This window comes from Loxodonta africana, chromosome 6 (genome assembly GCF_030014295.1).
Source record: "Loxodonta africana isolate mLoxAfr1 chromosome 6, mLoxAfr1.hap2, whole genome shotgun sequence".
NCBI lineage: Eukaryota > Metazoa > Chordata > Mammalia > Proboscidea > Elephantidae > Loxodonta > Loxodonta africana.
Genome location: NC_087347.1, coordinates 39,848,107 through 39,869,835, shown reverse-complemented (window position 1 = coordinate 39,869,835; position 21,729 = coordinate 39,848,107). Strand labels below are relative to the sequence as shown.

General features: G+C 35.7%; 1 protein-coding gene across 5 annotated transcripts in view; it reads right to left on the bottom strand.

Annotated features, from left to right (window-relative positions):
• Positions 1–573: 573 nt before the first annotated feature.
• NDUFS1 (NADH:ubiquinone oxidoreductase core subunit S1) overlaps positions 574–21,729 on the bottom strand; it is a 41,763-nt gene continuing 20,607 nt past the window's right edge. For 4 of the 5 annotated variants that reach the window (XM_010602336.3, XM_003406111.4, XM_023542093.2 and 1 more), the window contains 7 exons: positions 20,492–20,621; positions 17,623–17,783; positions 15,725–15,879; positions 14,022–14,197; positions 13,325–13,459; positions 9,322–9,394; positions 4,877–7,470 (listed from right to left, as the gene is read on the bottom strand). In XM_010602336.3, the coding sequence (XP_010600638.1) occupies positions 7,379–7,470; positions 9,322–9,394; positions 13,325–13,459; positions 14,022–14,197; positions 15,725–15,879; positions 17,623–17,783; positions 20,492–20,621 (922 nt within the window). In that variant the 3' untranslated portion in view covers positions 4,877–7,378. Of the gene's footprint in view, positions 1,080–4,876; positions 7,471–9,321; positions 9,395–13,324; positions 13,460–14,021; positions 14,198–15,724; positions 15,880–17,622; positions 17,784–20,491; positions 20,622–21,729 lie in introns of those variants that run through there. The other variant, XR_010322243.1, reaches the window with a different exon arrangement.

Sequence of the window (21,729 nt, the reverse complement as noted above, 5' to 3'; positions counted from 1 at the left end):
AATGGTGGTTTTGTACCACTAAGTTTTGGGGTTGTCAAGCAGTGATAGACAAATGGAACACCTTCTCTTAGTTTTAGTTGGATAGATGACTGCCTAGCTAGAGGATACCTTCCCCAGCTTATTCCCTTGCAGATGAATGTGGCTATACGATAAGTCCTGCTTATGGAAGTGATGCAATTTTTAAGTCATGTCAGTGTCCCTTGCCTCCTCACTGGCTGAGACATAGCAACAACTGGAGCCGAAAAAACTAAAAAAAAAAAAGCTGAACCCCTTGCCAAGTTGATTCTGATTCATAGCAACCCTATAGGACAAAGTAGGACTGTCCTGTATGGTTCCCAAGGCTGTAAAATTTTTATGGAAGCAGACTGCTAGATCATTCTCCCAAGGAGCAGCTGGTGGGTTCAAACTGCTGACCTTTGGGTTGGCAGTCAAGCACTTAACCACTGTGCCACTGTCAAGGCTCCTTGACAACTGGAGCAGCTACTCAGTATTATGGATGACTTTCACAGATCAGGATCAGGTTCCTATGAATCTGCCTCTATGTAGTTTAGTATGCAGAATATTTACTAAGGAGTCCCCTGGGGGTCAGTACCTGTGTAAAAGAGGGGAAGAAAGCAGGATGAGCACAGGGAACCGGTGAGGTGCAGTGCAGATCCAATGACTGCCTCAGCCAACCCCACAGGGAATTCTAGAGCTAGGGCCAAAACGACCAAGCCTTCATATGCCCACATGGATCAGTCATTGGACATGGGTCACCCTGTCATGGTTTTGCAGTTATAAATCAGTGTATTTGTTATCTACTGTGTAACAAAATAGCCCAGAACTTTGCAGCTGAAAACATTTATTGTCTCAATTCTGTGTCGGGAATCCAGGAGCATCATATTTGGGGACCTCTGGCTCAAGGTCTTTCATTGGGTTGCAGTTAAGTTATTGGCTAGGGCTTCAGCCATCTCAAGGCTCAGCTGTAGCTGAATGGTTGGCTTCCCAGTTCTCCCCTGTGGTTGCTAGCAGGCCTTAGTTCCTTCCACAAGTGTTTCCAGATGCTGCCCAAGTGTCCTCATGACATGGTGGCTGGTGACCTGAGAGTGAGAGAGCCAGAGAGGGTCCAAGACAGAAGCTGTGTTTGTTATACAACTGAATCTCAGAACGTCCTGTTCTTCCATTAGAAGTGAATCAGCAAGTCCAGCCTACACTCGAGGGTCTTGCGCAAGGGCATGAATACTAGGAAGTGGAGATCAGTGGGGGCATCTTAGAGGCTGCCTACTAAACAGAATACACAGCATTTTGTATCTGCTACTTTTGTTTCTCATTTAAATATTTTATTTTGCTACATATCCTTCAAGCATGTTAAAATTATAAAAGGAAGATAACCCTGTTGTAAAAACTTTTAAGTGATCAAATGATAAAGCAAGGTATAAAATCCTTTTCCTCATGCTGTTGCCCACATTAGTTGAACTACCCAGAGGTAACCAAAGTTTTTTTTGTGTGTATCTGTTCAGATACTTTCCACGCCTATACACACACATGCACATATCGTGTAAGTTACTTTATGTCCTTAATATATCTTCCTTTTTTCATATCAGCATGCTGATCTAGCTCATTCTCTTAAACATCTGCATATTTCATTTTATGATTATACCAAAATTTTTTTAACCTATTTATGGATTTAAAAAAAATCTGACAGAAAATGCAAATGTACATTCTTACATTCATGTGGGTATATCTTCAGGATAAACTCCCAGAAGTGGAATTGCTGGGTCTAAAGAATGTCCATTTATTTTTTGATGGCTATAGTACAGTGCCTGATTGTATCTGTTTCCCCAGGTCATGGCTAACCCTGGATATTAGTAAACTTTTAAATTCTGTCAGGTCCAGCCATGGCCACCACTGTATTATGCAAGTAACTCTTTTAGAGTATGACACTGTAATTGATGTGTACGTATCACTGTAATACACTGTAAGCTTAAGGGCACAAACTAATTTATATTTCTCTTTGTAGTCCTAATATGTAGTACTTGACAAAGTAATCTGCAAATATTTGTTGATTAAATGACAGAGCTCAACTTAAGGCTTTGTGATATCACAGAACTAGCAGTCAGAAGAACTGAGTTCAAGCCCTAGACCTGCCTCTCATCTTGCCTCTTTATTCTCTCTGGCCTCCATTTCCTTAATTATAAAATACAGGTGTAATGTGAGGTTTTCTCTACAGTCCTTTTCACATCCAAAATTATATAATTCTGAGAATGTAATTAATAAAGTTTATTCATCTTAGGATATCTTCAGGTAAACTACTCAAATGAAATATTTTAAACTAATAAAAAGTCATAGGCCATGCCTTTGCCATATTTTTCAATGCCACCTTATACTTTTCAGTGTAAATTATTAAAAAAAAATCAAAGATTTTGAATACCCTTTATAAATAAGTCAGTCTTTCATCTTTAAACATTTTCAGTGGCATGATCACACAAAAAATACTAAGCAGAGAATATCTGGTTCTGAGATTCTTGTTTTAGTCTAGGACCTCAGGCTTAGTCATAGTTTTCTCATTAACATGCTCGTCACTTGGGCTAAATTAAGTAAGCAAAACTAATTAAAGTTGCTAGGCAGTTGTTAACGTATTTTAAAACAATGGTTATTAAAAATTATTAGGGAATAAGCTATCTTCATATCTTTATAGAAAAAAGGTAGCCATACATGTGTATATTTTTTTTTGTTCCTACAGATCTTTATCAGATTCATTTTTTTCATGCCTACATGTTTGTATAAGTTAATCACAAGTAAACACAAGGTCTAGATATAATAAAATAGGATTGGCCTTACAAAATGTTCTAAAGGACAGTTTGTCATATAGCCCGCTCGTTAATTTCTGCTTGAACCCCATTTTCACAGCCACACTGGGGCCTTTGGTAACTGGGATTTGTAATGACTGTGCTAGTGACATTTTAACAGCATTCATGTTAACATTAAAAAAAACCCGCACATTACCACTGCTTTGGTTGCTAATCTGCTTCAGTTCCTCTGTCCTTGGAAGCTTGAATAGTGGTGGGGTAATTTGTTTGGGCAACAGTAAGGTTATTGGTTTACATTAGCCAAAGGTTTGTGTTGGCCGAAGAATCCACCTGTTCCCCTTGATAAATGCCAGTAGCTCGAATCCTTTTAGCAGCCTATTACTACTAGTACATAAATTTTCCTCTTTTGATAGGATCTTTTCATTGTTTTTATTGTTAGAAATAACCTCTTTTAAGGGTTAGAATCTAACAGGCTCAATAAATCTTACTGCTATAGGTAAGAATCCTATCAAGATAGAGTTCTACATGGTATTTACTTTCACAAGTCTGGTGGGTGGTACTGTAGTATTTTGTTGGTCAGGCTGATCTTCGAAAAGTCATGTAATTCCTCTGTGTCTTAGGAAATATATAGGAATTAGGAAATGAATAAACTCAAAAGCATTAGAATGGATCTCTTAAGAACCCAGCTCCAAATTTTTTCTTTCATTACAAAAAGTTTTAAAAGCAATCTCTCTTCTGACCTGTAAATCAATCACTTTCAATTCTATAAGGACAAATCAGAAGGGTCTTATACACTTTTATTTTGACCTCAAAGCAAGCTTCCCTCACCCTTCTTCATCAAAAACAATTTTAACATATATAGAGCCTTTCTTGTTTACAAAAAATGGTTTATGTTTACCTTTTTGCATCTTCCTTTTCTCACTGAATAACACGTGTGGAAAGCCCTCTGAGACAATTTGTTTTAACCCATTCACTTTTAACTGAAAATCCTCCCTAAACTTGTAACTAAAATATAAAAGGACTCAAAAATAATTGAGAGCCAGACCACCCCCAGAGGGGAAAAAAATAAGCTGGAGGTTATTCTAGGAATCCCCTTCCCTCCTAACCTGTGAAATTGAGTTTCTCACTTTATTCAGAACGGGAATTTTTAACTTTGGTATCAAGGACTCATGAACGAGCTTTAGCTAGAAACTCTTCAAACTCTAAGCAAAATTTTGAATGCACATTTTTCTATAATGATGCTCTTCATTATTATTAAATACACTGATCCTTTACTATGTGTCTGGAAATACGCTAGAGTTTTACAAGTTTGCTGATTTTATCTTCATAACAACCCATGAGGTTCGAAGTGGGTACAATTAATTACAATTTTTACAGCTGAAAAACCATCTTAGAAAAGTTAAATAACTTTTCAAATGCTGAACAAGATCTGTCTGACCTGGCATGAAATATTTCAGCAAATCAGCCAGAACCTAATAATAGATTATATACTGGGTATTGTTAAGAAGGCACGGTACTTTTTATTATATATTCATTATAACACAATCAGCAGATTTTGAGGGCATTCCATATGGAGTATAAGGCTCTTAAGATTTTTCTTGTACATATATTCAATTTTTATAGCCGTCCAAAACATATTCATTTGAGGTAGCATGGAATAGTGAAAATACCTCAAGTTAAGACATTCTTCCCATTAGCGTCCAAATCTATTAATCATGTGCAAGTTACCTGACATTTCTTGAGCCTCAATTACTACCATTAACAGAGTTTTTGTAAGACTAGCCATAACGTATTTAAAGCTTTGAAGGCACATACTTAGAAGATCCTCAATAAATGGTATTATTATTTCAGGATCTCCTAGATTTCCTTCTTTACCCAAAGGGTCTTGGGCCTTTGTATGTGTTCTCATTAATGAGTTCATTACTTAGACTAATACCATAATTTTGTCAACCAGGTAATTCCTCTCACCTTCAAGTATTATTCTTCAGAAAGTCTTTTTACTAGCAACCATCTTTAGTGTTTATGTTTACACTAGCCTTAATATATAGCATTACATAACTAAAGTGCTTATGAGGCAGATTTTCAAATTTACATAAAAATCAACAAATTTTATTGAGCACTACTTACCCCAGCAAGGTATTTGTGTGACAGTTTGTCCCAGTTTCTAACTAGAAAGTCATCAGAAATCACCAATATTGTAATCAGTCTGAACATACCAGATACTCTCAAAGCATGAGCACGTGAAAAGCAGCTTTTATTATTTACAACAGGAAGCAGAGAGCAACCCAAAACAAGTGCGGACCCATTTGAGCATCCCCCCCAAATCAAGAAGGCTGTCCACATGCAGATGATGACTCTTCCACATACACCCCACTTTTTGTCATGTGAGGGACTTAAAGGGAAGGGACTACATGGGGAACCTACCTTCTGCCAGTCTCCCCCTGGCCAGGTAGGCCTAATTAGGTGAGCTGAAATTTTATGCTAAGTGCACGCCACCTAGCACCTCAGTTGAAGAGACTGTGAGTTTCCTCTGCCAGCCATTTTTATACCCCAGAACCCATGTGTTACGCCACAAGGGCATACACTCAGACCTCATCACAGCTCCTGAGGCTTAGTTAGCATAGGCCCTCAGGTGATTCCTGGTTGGGTCATCCCTCACTCACTGGCCTCAGCTGTGGTCCTACTCTCAGAACCAGGACCAGTGGCCAAAAAAATCATCTACCACAAACAGGTTCCATATCCCGCAATTATTCTTCAGAAAATTACATGTTATTTAACATATGCTGCCTACAGGGCAGCATAAGGAATACGCAGGATGCAGGATCAGCTCAGCTTATTTATCATCTCTTCGTCATTTTGACACAGTATTCCTTCACCAACAACCCTATTAAGTCTACACACATTCACTGAAGAGTACTGTATAAAATATAAAACTGAGAGTACGTGTCCCCTCGAGGTAAGCACAGTGCTAATGAGTGAAGGAGGCAGACAGGGATGGGAAGTTTGGGTTGAATTCAATGACATTCTAGAAGAATTTATGTAATTTCAGGCAAATAGAATTTTTAAGCAAAGTAGTACACAACTTCATGACATACCACTGCTGTTGTGTGCTGTCAGGTTAACTCTGGCTCATAGCAACTCTACAGGACAGAATACAACTGCCCCACAGGGTTTCCTAGGCTAAAATCTTTACAGGAGCAGATTGCCAGGTCTTTTCTCCTGGAGAGCCGATAGTGGGTTAGAACTGCCGACCTTTTGGTTAGCAGCCGAGCGCTTTAACCATTGTGCCAATAGGACACTTTGACATATCACTGGAAAGGATAAATTGTTCTAAAAAAGTGGTTAACAGGTGACAAATGTTACACGAGGTTTAAAAAATAAAAGGACTAATGATACGGTGCTATTCTAAAAACCTGTTACATTAGGAAAATGGAAACCTATAGTTGGCCTGTTTTTATTGAAGGCAGAAAGGAATAGATTACAAAGCAAAAATATCCTGAACATAAATTTTGAAAAAAACTTAATCTAGCTTTAAGATTTTCTTCTAGATTTATTGCAATTTCTTCCTTACTTTTTGTTGACAATTGAAAATTTATGAAAGCTAGCACTTATCGTCCATCACTGTAATAATTTAGTTGACTAAACACCACCGATGACGCTAATGAACACAAACCATCAACGAGGTAAATCGTTTCTCTCACGATCTGCCTCATTCTGAGACTTTGTTTTTATAGTTGCAGCAGCACCCCCAGTTCCTGAGGAGGTGTGTGTGTGTGTGTGAAAGCAGAGAAAACAGAAAAATGCGTCACCTACTGAGTTTCTTGATATTAATTCTTAAAAGTAAACCCACAGAACCTGTATTAATGGAGGAGAATTATGTGCAGGAGTTAAGAACGACGGGCTCTGGAGTCCGAGACAGCTGGGATTGAGTCTGTGACTCTTCCTGCTATGTGGCCTTGGGCGAACTAATATCCTAGTGCTTTAGTTTCATCTATAAAATGAGATTGTAAGACTATGTCACATGGTTGTTACAAGGACAAAATAATACGTATGAAACTAGAGTGTTTAGCACACAGAAAAAATTGAAGTTCTTAGCTATCATTATCATGATTATAGTTGTCCAAGATACATGTAGCTAATGTATAATTACATGACATATTTTTTCCCTATTTAACCAGCTTGACAGAATGCTTAAATCTTTTCTTTAGCACTAGAAAAAGGTGGGTCCTAATGGAAGCTCTTCTCATTCCTTCCATTTTACAAAGGGATCCATGAAGATGAACAAAAAGTTCGTATTTTAAGGATGTTCCTTTTTTTGTCCCAAAGACTATCATTGCTATTATATGAAAGAACATCTGTATACACTTTTATTAAATTATTTAACAACGTGCACACTTAATATGTTAACACTTTTGAAACCCTAAAGTTCTCTGACAAATGCAATGTCATTTTCAAATAAGCATGATTTTTTAACCTTAAATAATACATCCTTCAGATTTTTTTCATTAAAGAGATTAACCTCTAAGGGATCACTCCAACGTAACTGTCCATTAATCATCTGGAGCAAAACTGGGTTTCTAGTAGATGTTTCAGCATATGGATGGTTCCTCCACTGCCTGGGCACCCTCTGTTACAGCTTTGACACACTTGGCCATTGTTTGTGAGGCTCTGCTAATTGAATCTGTAAAGATATTAAACAAGTATACATTTTTGATAATACAGTTTTTAAAAAAAGCAGAGTAAAACTTTAAGGTTGCAAATATGCAGGAACAAAAAAAAAAGACTGAGGCTCTATGCAATTGTATGTAAATTTCCTAAGGTCAACCAAAAAGTTCAGAAAATAAGCCCCCTCTTGGCTAAATACTTAATAACAACCTCTAGGATTGATCAAATAATCACACCACAGCCATACAATATATACCAGTATGTAACCATTAAAAACAATATAGAAAAATATCCAAGACAGAGGAAAAAATTTGTATATACATTGTTATTGAAAAAAGGTTACAAAACAGTATGTGTACTAAAAATACTGAATTGCATACCTCAGGTAGGTGAATTTTATGGTATGTGAACTATATTGCAATAAACCCTGTTGCTGTTGAGTCAATTCTGACTCGGCCTTCCTACAGGATGGAGTAGAATTGCCCTATAGGGTTTCAAATCTTTACGGATGCAGATGCCACCTCTTTCTCCTACAAAGTGGCTGGTGGCTTTAAACTCCTGACCTTTCAGTTAGCAGCCCAGCGTCTAGCCACGGTACCACAAAAAATCAAAGAAATAAACCTGTTGGTATCAAATCAATTCCAACTGCCCCATAGGTTTCCAAGGCTGCCATCTTTACAAAAGCAGACTGCCATCTTTACAAAAGCAGACTGCCACATCTTTCTCCCCCGGGATGGCTGGTGGGTTCAAACCAGCGACCTTTCAGTTAGCAGCTGAGTGCTTAACCACTGTGCCACCAGGGCTCCTTATATCTCAATAAAGCTGTTTAAAAAGCCCCACAGTATGTAAATAACCTCATTTTTTTGTTTAAATATAATTATCTCTATATATACCCACCCATGAATCTATCTTAACCCCCTGAAAAATCACTGACCAAATGTTAAAAGTAAACATAGCTTCTGGGTAGTGGGATCATGGTGATTTTTTATTGTTCTTTTCAGCTTAAGTATATACTCTACAATGAACATATTTTTATAATAAAAAGCCTATTAAAAATAATTTTAAACACAAGTGTACCAAAAATTTTAATATATATTCCTATCTGCTTTTAAGTAAAAAATTATATAGACTCATGTAACTATATCAAGAACCTCATAACCTAGATGTTTTATCAACCTAAGATCTGCAGTAAAGTTTTAATTAATCTGTATTCCTTAAAAAAAAAATCCCTGACAAATTTACATGCAAGCGTTTAACATGTTTCACATATGAATGCTTTCGTCTTCTATTAAAATTCGCAGAAAAACCTTCACAGTTGTTGCCACTTTGAAAAAAACCTCTCTAAATTCCTATACAATGTTTTCCCACATAATAGTAAATATTTCATATTTAAAATGTTAATTATTCAAGGATTTTCAAATTGTTCTTATATTTCTATTGTTGATTAGTTCCCGAAACAAAAAATAAAGAGTAAAATCAAAAAGCATCAAACACTGCCAATCAGTAGTTGGAATTATAATGCTAAATTAAATCAGGTGCCACTGAGTTGATTATAACTCACGGTGACCCTATGTGTGTCAGAGGAGAACTATGCTCATAGGGTTTTCAATGGCTGACTTTTTGGAAATAGATTGCCAGGCCTTTCTTCCAAGGTGCCCCTGGGTAGACTAGAATCTCCAACCTTTTGCTTAGCTGACAAGCACATTAACCATTTCACACCACCCAGGGACTCCAATGCTAAATTAGGGAATTTGATTTCCTTTCACCTTTCAGATTTTGTAGAGTTATACTGACAGAAACAGTTAAGAATATCTTTATAAATAACTTCAGTAGAAGATCAAAATTGATGAAGACTACAGTTACATACCTGTCATGTAGAAGTCTTTTATTGTTAGCTGAGGGGGAACAAGCGGATCAGCAAGCAGTTGCTGATTTACTAGCTGCCAAAAAAAAAAAAAGGAGTAAGAAATCAATGATAAGTAGAAAGAGAGTAGCAAAAGAAACCCGCGGGCATTAAAGGAAAGGAAATAATAAAAATTAGAGCAGAATTAAATGGAATAGAGAATAGAAAAACAATTTAAAGAGTTAACAAGACCAAAAGCTAGTTCTTTGAAAAGATCAACAAATTGATAAACCATTGGCCAAAATAACAAAGAAAAATATGAGAGGAAGCAAATAACCCAAATAAGAAATGAGATGGGTGATATCACAACAGACCCAACTGAAATTAAAAGAATCATAACAGAATACTACGAAAAACTGTACTTCAACAAATTTGAAAACTTCAAGGAAATGGACAAATTTCTAGAAACACACTACCTACCTAAACTGACACAAACAGAGGTAGAACAAGTAAATAAACCCATAACAAAAGAAGAGATTGAAAGGGTAATTAAAAAACACCCAACAACAACAACAACAAAAAGCCCTGGCCCTGACAGCTTCACTGGAGAATTCTACCAAACTTTCAGAAAAGAGTTAACACCACTACTACTAAGAGTATTTCAGAGCATAGGAAAGGATGGAATACTCCCAAACTCATTCTATGAAGCCAGCATAACCCTGATACAAAAACCTGGTAAAGACATCACAAAAAAGGAAATTACAGACCAATATCCCTTATAACATGGATGCAAAAATCCTCAACAAAATTCTAGCCAATAGAATCCAACAATGTATCAAAAAAATAATTCACCATGACCAAGGAGGATTCATACCAGGTATGCAGGGATGGTTCAACATTAGAAAAACAATTAATGTAATCCACCACATAAATAAAACAAAAGACAAGAATCACATGATTTTATCAACTGATGCACAAAAGGCATTTGATAAAGTTCAACACCCATTCGTGATAAAAACTATCAGCAAAATAGGAATACAAGGGAAATTTCTCAATATAATAAAGGGCATCTATACAAAGCCAACAGCCAACTTCATCCTAAATGGACAGAGTCTGAAGACATTCCCCTTGAAAATGGGAACCAGACAAGGATGCCCTTTATCACCAATCTTATTCAACATTATGCTGGAAGTCCTAGCCAGAGCAACTAGGCTAGAAAAAGAAAGAATATCCAAATTGGTAAGGAAGAAATAAAAGTATCCTTATTTGCAGATCATATGATCTTGTACACAGAAAACCCCAAATAATCCATAAGAAAACTACTCAAACAGAAGATTTCAGCAAAGCATCAAGATACAAGACAAACATACAAAAATCAAGTGGATTCCTCTACACCAACAAAAAGAACTTCAAAGAGGAAATCACCAAATCAATACCATTTACAATAGCTCCCAAGAAAATAAAATACTTAGAGATAAATGTAAGCAGAGATGTAAAATATCTGTACAAAAAAAAAAAAATACACTACTGCAAGAAACCACAAGAGACCTACATAAGCAGAAAAACTTACCTTGCTCATAGATAGAAAGACTCAATATTGTGAAAATGTCTATCCTACCCAAAGCAATCTATAGATACAATGCAATCTTGATCCAAATTCCAATGACATTTTTTAATGGGATGGAGAAACAAATCACCAATTTCATATGGAAAGGGAAGAGGCCCCAGATAAGTAAAGCACTACTGAAGAAAATGGACAAAGTAGGAGGCCTCACACTACCTGATTTTAGAACCTATTATAGCGCCATGGTAGTCAAAACAGCCTGGTACTAGATACATAGACCAATGGAACATAATTGAGAATCCAGATGTAAATTCAACCACCTATGAGCAGCTGATATCTGACAAAGGCCCAAAGTCCGTTAAATGGGGAAAAGACAATCTCTTTAACAAATGGTGCTGCATAACTGGATATCCACCTATAAAAAATGAAACAAGACCATACACCTCACACCATGAACAAAAACTAACTCAAAATGGATCAAAGGCCTAAATATAAAATCTAAAACAATAAACATCATGGAGGAAAAAACAGGGATGCTAGGAGCCCTAACACATGGCATAAGCAAAATACAAAAATACACAAACACCAGAGGAGAAACCAGATAAGTGGGAGCTCCTAAAAATCAAACACTTATGCTCATCAAAAGATTTCACCAAAAGAGTAAAAAGACAACCTATGGACTGGGAAAAAATTTTGGGCTACAACATATCTGATCAGGGTCTAATCTCTAAAATCTACAAGATACTACAAAACTCAAACACAAAAAGACAAATAACCCAATTAAAAAATGGGCAAAGGATATGAACAGGCACTTCACCAAAAAAGACATTCAGGCAGCTAACAGATACACGAGGAAATGCTCACGATCATTAGCCATTAGAGAAATACAAATCAAAACTATAATGAGATACCATCTCACCCCAACAAGGCTAGCATTAATCTAACAAACACAAAATAATATGTGTTGGAGCAACTGTGGAGAAAATGGAACACTTAAGACAGCTGGTGGGAATGTAAAATGGTATAACCACTTTGGAAATTTGGCGCTTCCTTAAAAAGCTAGAAATAGAAGTACCATATGATCCAGCAATCTCACTCCTTGGAATATATCCTAGAGAAATAAGAGCCCTGACATGAATAGATATAAGCACACCCATGTTTACTGCAGCACTGTTAACAATAGCAAAAAGATGCAAACAACCTAGGTGCCCATCAGCAGATGAATGGATAAACAAATTATGGTACAAACACAATGGAATACTATGTAACGATAAAGAACAATGATGAATCCACAAAACATCCCACAACACGGATGAATCTGGAAGGCATTATGCTGAGTGAAATTAGTCAATCCTAAAAGGACAAATATTGTATGAGACCACTACTATAAGAACTCAAGAAAAGGTTTAAACACAGAAGATAACATTCTTTGATGATTACAAGGGTGGGGAGGGAGGGAGAGGGGAATTCACTAACGAGACAGTAGACAAGAATTAACTTAGGTGAAGGGAAGGACAACACACAGTACAGAAGAAGTCAGCACCACTGGATTAACCAAAAGCTAGGAAGTTTCCTGAATACAACCAAACACTTCCAGAGACAGTGTAGCAGGGGCAGGGGTCTGGGAACCATGGTTTCGAAGAACATCTAGGTCAACTGGCATAACAAAGTTTGTTATGAAAATGTTCTGCATCCCACTTTGGCGAGTGGTGTCTGGGGTCTTAAAAGCTAGTCAGCGGCCATCTAAGATGCATCAATTGGTCCCAACCTACCTGGAGCAAAAATAATAAAGAACACCAAAGACACATGGAAAATATTAGCCCAAGAGACAAAAGGGGCCCCATAAACCAGAGACTCCAACAGCCTGAGACCAGAAGAACTAGATGGTGCCTGGCTACTACCAATGACTGTCCTGACAGTGAACACAACAGAGAGTCCCTGACGGAGCAAGAGAAAAGTAGGGCGCAGAACTCAAATTCTTGTAAAAAGACCAGGCTTAATGGTTTGAAACTGGAGGAATCCCAGAAGACATGGCCCCCAGACTCTCTGTTAACCCAGAACTAAAACCATTCCTGAAGCCAACGCTTCAGACAAAGAATAGACTGAACTATAAGACATATATGATACTCGTGAAAAGTATGCTTCTTAGTTCAAGTAGGTACAGGAGACTAAATGGGCATCTCCCGTCCGGAGGCGAGACGAGAAGGCAGAAAGGGATAGGAGCTGGCTGAATGGACATGGGAATCTGGGTGGAATGGAGGAACGTACAGTTACATTATAGGGATAGCAACTATGGTCACATAACATGTGTGTATGAATTTTTATATGAGAAACTAACCTGAGCTATAAATTTTCACCTAAAGCATAAAAAAATTAAAAAACCAACGATAGTGGCAAAAATGAGTACTATTATATTAGTGGATATATCATTATGAAAACTGCATAAAGTCAAGTTTTTACTACCTTTGAGAGCTCATTTGCTTGCTGGAAGTAGTTGGCTCCTTCAACATCATCATATCGAACAAGATTAGGAGAAACTTCTTCCAATCTGTTCCTCACTTGATCCAGAGTATCATACGGAAGAGTTACACCAGCAATCTACAATGTATTAGGTCCCCAAAAATGACATAAAGCCTTAATTCTTTAAGTATTCAAATGATATACAGTGGAACTATGGTGAAATAATGCAGTATCTCTGAAAATTTACTGGTGTCCATTAACCACCACACATCTATTAATCAAGCAGTTACGTCAGAAACACAATTGTCAAAATTTCTATTAACTCATAGATAGCTGTCAGTACCTCAGTATCAGTAATTTATCTTTAGAAAATACTCATTATGAAATAATGCTATGCTAACTTTGCTTCTGTAACCTATCAGTAATCATATACAAGGTCTACAGATGACAATTTTAAATCTCATGATGCTTATTTTTATACCAAAAAGAACTAAAAGAAACTTTTTAAAGCAAAAGACAAGTCAACGATAAAAATACTAATTTCAAATTCTCATTTTTTGAACATATTTTCCTATAGAGATTATTCAAATCACTTCTTACGTATCAAACTGGCATCTTCTTGAACTGTGACAATTATGTTAATAAATTAACATGTCAAAAACCCTGTTAGCATCACTAAGCAATGCCTCAAAAACAGTACCTCAGATAGTGCTCTTATAATTTTCCAGTCTTCTCTTGCCAAACCAGGTGGTGTCACAGCTACATTAGTCTGCTGAGCTCTGCCCTCGGTATTGACGTAAGTAGCAGACTTCTCTGTGTAAGCAGCTCCTGGGAGAATAACATCAGCTATAGGAGCTCCGACATCACCATGATGTCCTGTGAGGAGTGGAAAATGGCAAACCACATTTTAATAAAAAATTGATTAGTGATTTTATATAAAGATGGTATACACCCCTTTTTAATCCTATTTTTAAAATTGTAACCATATTTTTATGGTTACTATGAGTCGGACTCGACTCGACGGCAATAGGTTAACCATATTTCTAAAATTAAAACTACAGTATTGAAGTATTTGGAGTGAAAATTAAAGCCCATCTCACCCCCAATTCAATTCCTTTCCCAAAGAGAATCACTGTCAAAGAGTTTGGTATGTATCTTCTAAACTTTTATGTAAATACATTAAGTATGTACATAATATTACAGACATATATAATGGGCAGTTAGGTATATTATTTCTCTTGATGCTTACAAAGTAGAAGTGCTCACATGTACCATTTAGTGAAATTTGGTGGAAGAATGCAAAGTGTAAAACAGGATCAAGATAGTAATAAAGCTGAAAAAGGCATGGACAGGAAATTATAGATAGTAGTATTCTGAAAGACTACCACCTATTAATAGTTTAACAAAACTATTACAAGTAAAAGTTATAAAAAAAGAAACAAGAGCTTTAGAAACAGTCTTTAGTCAAGTAAGAATTAAGTTATTGAACAATATATAAAGTTTGGTATCATTTGTGTGCATATTTATTGTTATGTATTTATGGCAAATGTATGAAGTATGCGTATTAAAACTATCATCAATGATTTTCTCTGGAAAGCACTAAAAAGCAGGATTTTAGTTCATGCATTTTTATTTAACTTTACCAAATGACAGATACCAAATATTGTATAAATGCTTTTTATATGCCATGGCAGGAAAACACCTATTATAAATTTATAATGTTTATGTGTGAAATAAAGAAAATGAGTCAAACACAAAAAGCCAAAGGAGTATTATGCTTAAATATGGTTCATTAAATGTCATGCAGCACATGATGAAATTTTCTTAGGCTGAAACTTAAAATGTTCTATGGTTTCCAGAGTTTCCTAAAAGGTTCTGTTGTAGAAAAGCTAAAATCCTAAAGAGACAAAGTGAAACTAACATCACTTATCTGTCATTTTCTCCCAAGATAATGCTAATTTGGATTTGTTTTCTTAAGCTCTAAATTTCACCATATAGAAATAATCTGATTTTCTTCTAGAATTTAAGTGATTTTTTTAACCTTTTTAAAATATGTTTACATAAAACTGCTTTTCCTGATTGTATAAAAACATTAAACATTCTTTGAAAAGTTGAATTTTAACACCTATATAATACTCCATTGTATAAATAACCATAATTTGACCATTACTATCAGTGGGCATTTAAGTAGCTTCTAATTTTGTCATTAAATAACATCAGGTAATAATTCTTCATAGCAATACCCACTATGTAGTTAATAAAACCTAAAATTTAGTTAAAGAAAAATGTTTTGGTAATTCCTGAATGGAAAATATCTGGTCCACTAAGTATACTGCAGAACAGTTTTCCAATATACATGATGTACTAGTCTCTTCTGTTTGGAGTGTTACAGGTGGTTCTTACCTTGATAAATAATGAAACAATCCTTTGGCAAATCCTGTCGAGTGATACAACCTCCATCTGCTCCTAGGAGAAACAGCACTTTGGGAGGGTTCTTTCGAACTGCTTCCACCCCAGGTTTATAGCCAAGGTCCAAAGCAGCTACCTGGCTTGCAATCCTGTACAGCAATTATGGAATTTTAGCATAGTTGCAGTGTTTTCAATATAAAAACATAAATGGGATTCTTAGAATGATACCTAGCCTATTTTCCATTTAATGCTATCAAAGACTTTCACTCTCTTTTCTTACCCACTTAAAATTGATGTCAGAATCAGTAGTAGCAGGTCTTTTATTGTTTTGAGAATGCTGAACCAAGATCTAAGATGTTTAGGCTACTGTCTCATCATAATATAATATTTAACACAATAATTCTTGAAACTTTAAGCCAACTGCTATTGTCTTAAGATGACTCTCATTCAACACAATAAGATAAAACACATACAATATTCATTAGAGAAAAATCAGATAATTTTGAAAACCAAAATTGGGCAAGAAATTTAAATATAAATAACATAATAATTCAAAGAAAGCTATAGTTAGTACACTGGTGTACATCCTTACACATTTTTTTTTCTATGAATATATATTATCTTAAGCAAAAAAACAATCTTTTAAGGAAAAGGTCTGAAATAACTATACTTTGGACATCAGAGTTTTTTGGTCTAGTCTGCTAGCATCATCTTTCCAGTAAGTGATAAGCCATTCTAAGCCCGTACTGTGTACAAGGCTAGCTGGTCTTGTACCTATTTAAGCGAGGACGGAGGGTCAAAGCAACTCCTACTCCCCTACGAGATGCTGCTGCTCTGTCAAACTCTCTCTCTAGTTACTTACTGGGAGTGAAAAGGAATGGTTGGGCTGAATCACCCCTGCTATGATTTGTTCAGATTGACACACAGGTCTGTTTTGCTTTTCCCAAAAATATATTTTCCTGATATATGACCAGTGGACTAAACCCTTTTAAGAGCAATGGCTTCATATAGAGAAGATAATGAAAAAGCTTGCAAGACTGCCTTTTCTTTCATCCAGTGACAGGTTAAATCAGTTTTCTCATAAAAAAAGGAATATAGCAAGAAGTTGACTGTAAAAAAAAAAAAAAAAACTAACAAAGGATGGAGGACTAAGCAAACGGAAAGGGGCAGACAATTATGTTTTTCATAAGTATTTATTATAATGAAGATAAGAATTACACACTAACCAAGTAGGATTTTTCCCAGGAATGCATGGTTGCTTTAACCTCTGAAAAATCAGTGCAATATGCCATATCAATAGAATAGAGGATAAAAACAAACCACGTGATCATCTCATTAGATGCAAAAAATACCTTGGACAAATCCAACACCCTTTCATGAAGAAACACTAACAAACTAGGAATACAAGGGAACTTCTTGGACTTGAGAAAGGCCATCTATGAAAAACCCACACCTAACGCCAAATGCTTTCCTCCTAAAATCAGGAGCAAGACAAAGATCTCTACTCTTACCACTTCTATTCAACACTATACTGAAGATTCTTCTAAACAGGGCAATTTGGCAAGAAAAAGCGGTAAAAGGCACTCACATTAGAAAGAAAGAAGTAAAACTATCTATCTGTACCGGCAAGATCTTTATTGCAATTTCCAAACCATCTGTGCCACCTAGCACACTGGTTGATAAAGATTTTTAAGCATTCACTTTCTCTTCAACACTCAGTGTTATTTTACATATTTTTAATATTATTTATTATCTTGGGTCCTCAAGAGAGTAAAAAAAGATTTGTTTCACATATGCAATTACAGTGATACTGCTTACAAATCTAAAAACAGGGTATCAGGAGCACATACAAAATTACTTGAATTTTAGTATTAAAAAATTACTCAACAAACCTGTGAAGAATATTCATAACTTTCCAATCACCAGCAACACCACTGCTTGTCCGAATCTTTTGTGCAATGCTGGAAACAGCCGCAAGGATTGCAGCACCGTCATTTCTCTGAAGTGCAGAACTCCCTAAAACCACCATTGGTTTTTTAGCTTCCTTTAGGACCTATTGAAAAAAAAAAAAAAAAAAAAGGATTTTCACTTAGAAATATTTCAAGTAAAATAAACCTAATCAAATTTATATTTATAGTATACCCCAAATTTTAGGTCTAACATGAACATGTCTTTGATTTGCTAGTCAACATACAGTCATACAGAGAACCAGATTTAGTATCGTTTTAATCAAAAAACATCTTGCCAATGCTACTGTGAAATGGCTGAATGAGTATCATACAGAATATATTTTTTAAAAAGTACTGAGAAATACTACCCAAATATCCTTTGGTCAGAAAGACTATAGGCAGGTCACAGAAAAACTGGGAATGTCCCTACAGAGACTCGGATGGTACTGAAGAATGGGAGACACCGTGCTGAAGTACCACGCCTACTGTCTCCTATCTATGTGCCCACCACCCCCAGACAAAGAGGAGGAAGCAGGGGAAGCAATAATCACTAAATCACAATGCAGAGGACCTCTAACTTTAAGAGTTTGCTCAAAACCATAGTAAATTTCTGAATGCCAAAAATTAAGGGGAATGCATCCCAAGAGCAAAGGAGTGAAGGGCGGTCAAAATAACAAATAAGAAGCAAAGCCATAGACATAGTTCATTCTCCTGCCCATCCCCCATATTATTCTCCAATAGCTGCCCCCCAAAATGAATCATAATAAAAAAAAGAATCAGCATGAAGAATTATGCGTAGATATTACAAAAAAAAAAAAAAAACACAGGAAAAAGAATGAAAGGAACATTAAAGGGAGGAGGACATTCGTCACAAGAGTTTCCCAAGGAAATGTGAAGAGTTCAGAAAAAGTCTTCAAAAGCCTCAAAGAAAATGAAAACACACACTTTCTCACTTAAAAAAAAAGTTAAGTGATACAATAGATAGTATTAAAAAAAAAAGGAGATTCTGATCACAGAATTCAGGAAAACAGCTCGAAGAGAAACAAATGATAAGAGATGAGTACCATTCTAGAAGCAATACAACACAAAATAAAACATTATTTGAAATACTGGGCAAGAAGTATAAAAAAGAAAATATAGGCTATAGGAAATTACACAAAACTGGATATAACAAGAGAACAAATGAAAAATGATTAGCAATGACAGATACAAAAGATAGAGAAATCAATTATCTGCATGGGTAAGAGTTATTAACAAAGAGAACAGAACTAACGGAACAAAAAACATTTAAATCTATGACAGAAGAAAAATGTTCTTTAAGAATGCTGGTCAAGTTCTGGGGGATAGAGATGGGAACTAAAAAGAAGAGAAGGGTTTTTACTGAAAACCTTTTTATACTTTCAAACTTTTAATTATGAGTGTTTTTCTGTTCAAAACAAAGAAACAAACTAAGGAGTTGGGCTTAGCAACTTTGTCCTTTTGGCCCTTAGTGTTTCTTTTTTCCTGGAATGTAGCCCTGAAGCTGTAAGTGAAGCAACTGTTTTTCAACTATGCAAGTGAAGCAAGCGTCTTGGAACTATGAGGAGGTGCATGAACGCGCACACAACGTTCCCTCACACACAGAAACATCCACAGGTACACACACATGAGCAAGTAAATACACTGAAAAACAAAGGAGGCAGGCTCCTCCTTGAATGTATGCTTGGACAACTGTATCACCTTCAACTGCCAACCTCTAGATTCCTTGTTATGTGAGAAACAGACACACCTCACTTTTTCAACAATCACCACAAAAAATTAAGATCCTAAAACAAAGACAATCCTGAACCTTCGGACTGAAAGGTACAGACTGAAAAGCTCCCTTAGAAAAGAGGAAACCACCACATTAACAGATTCAGATGAAGCTGCTAAATTTCAATGATAAAGAATCAAAGATGAAGTATCTAGACAGGAAAAAAATGAAAATGGGGTGGTGTGATTTTGTGGAAATAAACAATGACTTCAGCCTTCTCCACAGTAACACAAAGCAGTAAAAGCAGTGTCTGTCTACAAAGTTCAAAGAGGACAAAAAGTTGACCCTAGAATTTTATATCCTGCTAGTCTCTCTTCAGTAATAAAAATGTTCAGTAACAGACATGTTAAATTAGGCAAGAACTCAAGGAATAGAGCACCTATGTGCCCTTCTTGTAAATATAACCTGTAAACAATAAACTCTAGTCAACAACAAAATGAATATAAATAAAGAACTTGGTAACGAAAAAGTCATTCAAAAATTTAGGAATAATAACTTTTGCAGTAAAGAAAGATTTCATTGAAGTTTGAAGTTCAGTTCTTTCACTTTTACTTCAATTTCTATTAATTTCAAGTAAAATTAAACCCTGGTAAATAAAAATAGTCTGTACTATATGATCTCATTTTTGTTTCCTTGCCTATCTACCATTCACCTTGCTCTTTATGTGAATCAAGAGATGATTATAATGTTTCCTCAATAATTGTTTTGAGGCAGTAGGATTTTGGGGAAAATTTACTTTTTTACCATCGTGCTTTAGATTCTTATTAAACAATACACATGCTGCTTTGTGAAAATGGTTGCCAACCTCACAACGTGTCAACGCCATCCTCTTCTCGACCTTGGGTTCCCCATTTCTACTCATCCAGCTTTCCTGTCCCCTAAAATTTACTTTCTTTCACGTTATTTCTGTATTGCTATAATTTTTAGCAATAATCACGGTTATTACAAAAACAATAAAAAAATTAAAAAATAAAAGTAACTGAAAATCAACAAGATTAGACACATTTAACTTGAGAGCACCTGGCTGAAGGGATGCTCATCTGAAGCAACGTCTTGAAGAACTTGGGGAGAGTCTCCCAGGTGGTCATATCTGTACGTCAGATCCACTGGGCTGCCTATGAGGGCCACTTTTAAGTCATTATGAAGCCAGCTGAAATAAAAGCAACAAAGTCTGTGGAGCTAAATAGCTAAGTTAGCAGTTACTGATCTCACGAGGCCAAGTGCTACATCTATTTACTATTACGAAATGTTAAAAGCACAAAAGCACTCACAGAAGATTTAATCCTGTGTATTGTGTACCTTTCAAAATAAAAAAAAAACCACCAAATCGATTGTTGATTTCAATTCACAGATGATGCCCTTTCGAAATAAAGTGTTGCAAAAATACATGCCAAGGCAATTCAATCAATTAACTTGCTTTAGGACGCCAACTACAAGCCAGTTACAAACAAAGACTTCAGTTACGGAATAAATGATCCATAGATCTTATTCTGTAAAATTTATGAGAGTATCAATATCTGTTAATTATCCATTAAGGCTATTCAAACAGTTCCTGAAAATAAACTACATCATCCATATTTGTTCTCTATGACAGAGAGCTGTTGATCCACCTCCTCCAAAAACAGTTAAAAGTGTGGGAACCATATATTCTAGTTTATCTAGTTTATATCTGTTATCCTAAAGTAATTAGTAACTCCCCCTTTCACTCTCATGTGTCCCAGTTTGGATACCAAATTATAATGTCACCCTATTCATAAGTCATTAAGGTATAAACAAAAAAAGATGGAGAGGCATTCTACAAAATAATCGGCTTATATTCTTCAAAAAATGTCAAAAAAAAAAAAAAAAAGGGGATTCAAGGGACTCATGAAACTGACTGCAATGCAGGACTCCAGATGAGAGCTTACGCAGGAAAAAAAAAAACTGCTATAAGAAAAGTTACGGGAAAATTGGTGAAATGTGAATATAAACTATGGATTAGATAATAATATCTCAATACCAAATTTCTTGATTATATAAGACAATGCCCTTGTTTTTAGAAAATCCATACTGCTATGTATTTAGGTATTAATGGGCATGTCTGCAACTGACTCTCAAAGTATTCAGAATATTATATACACAAATGTATGCAAACACACACAAAGTAACTAAGCAAATGTGGCAAAATGTTAATTGATGCTACTGAGTAAAAGGTATACAAAGAACATTTCAAGCTATTCTTTTGTAAGTTTTTGAAGTAGTTCAGAAGAAAAATATAA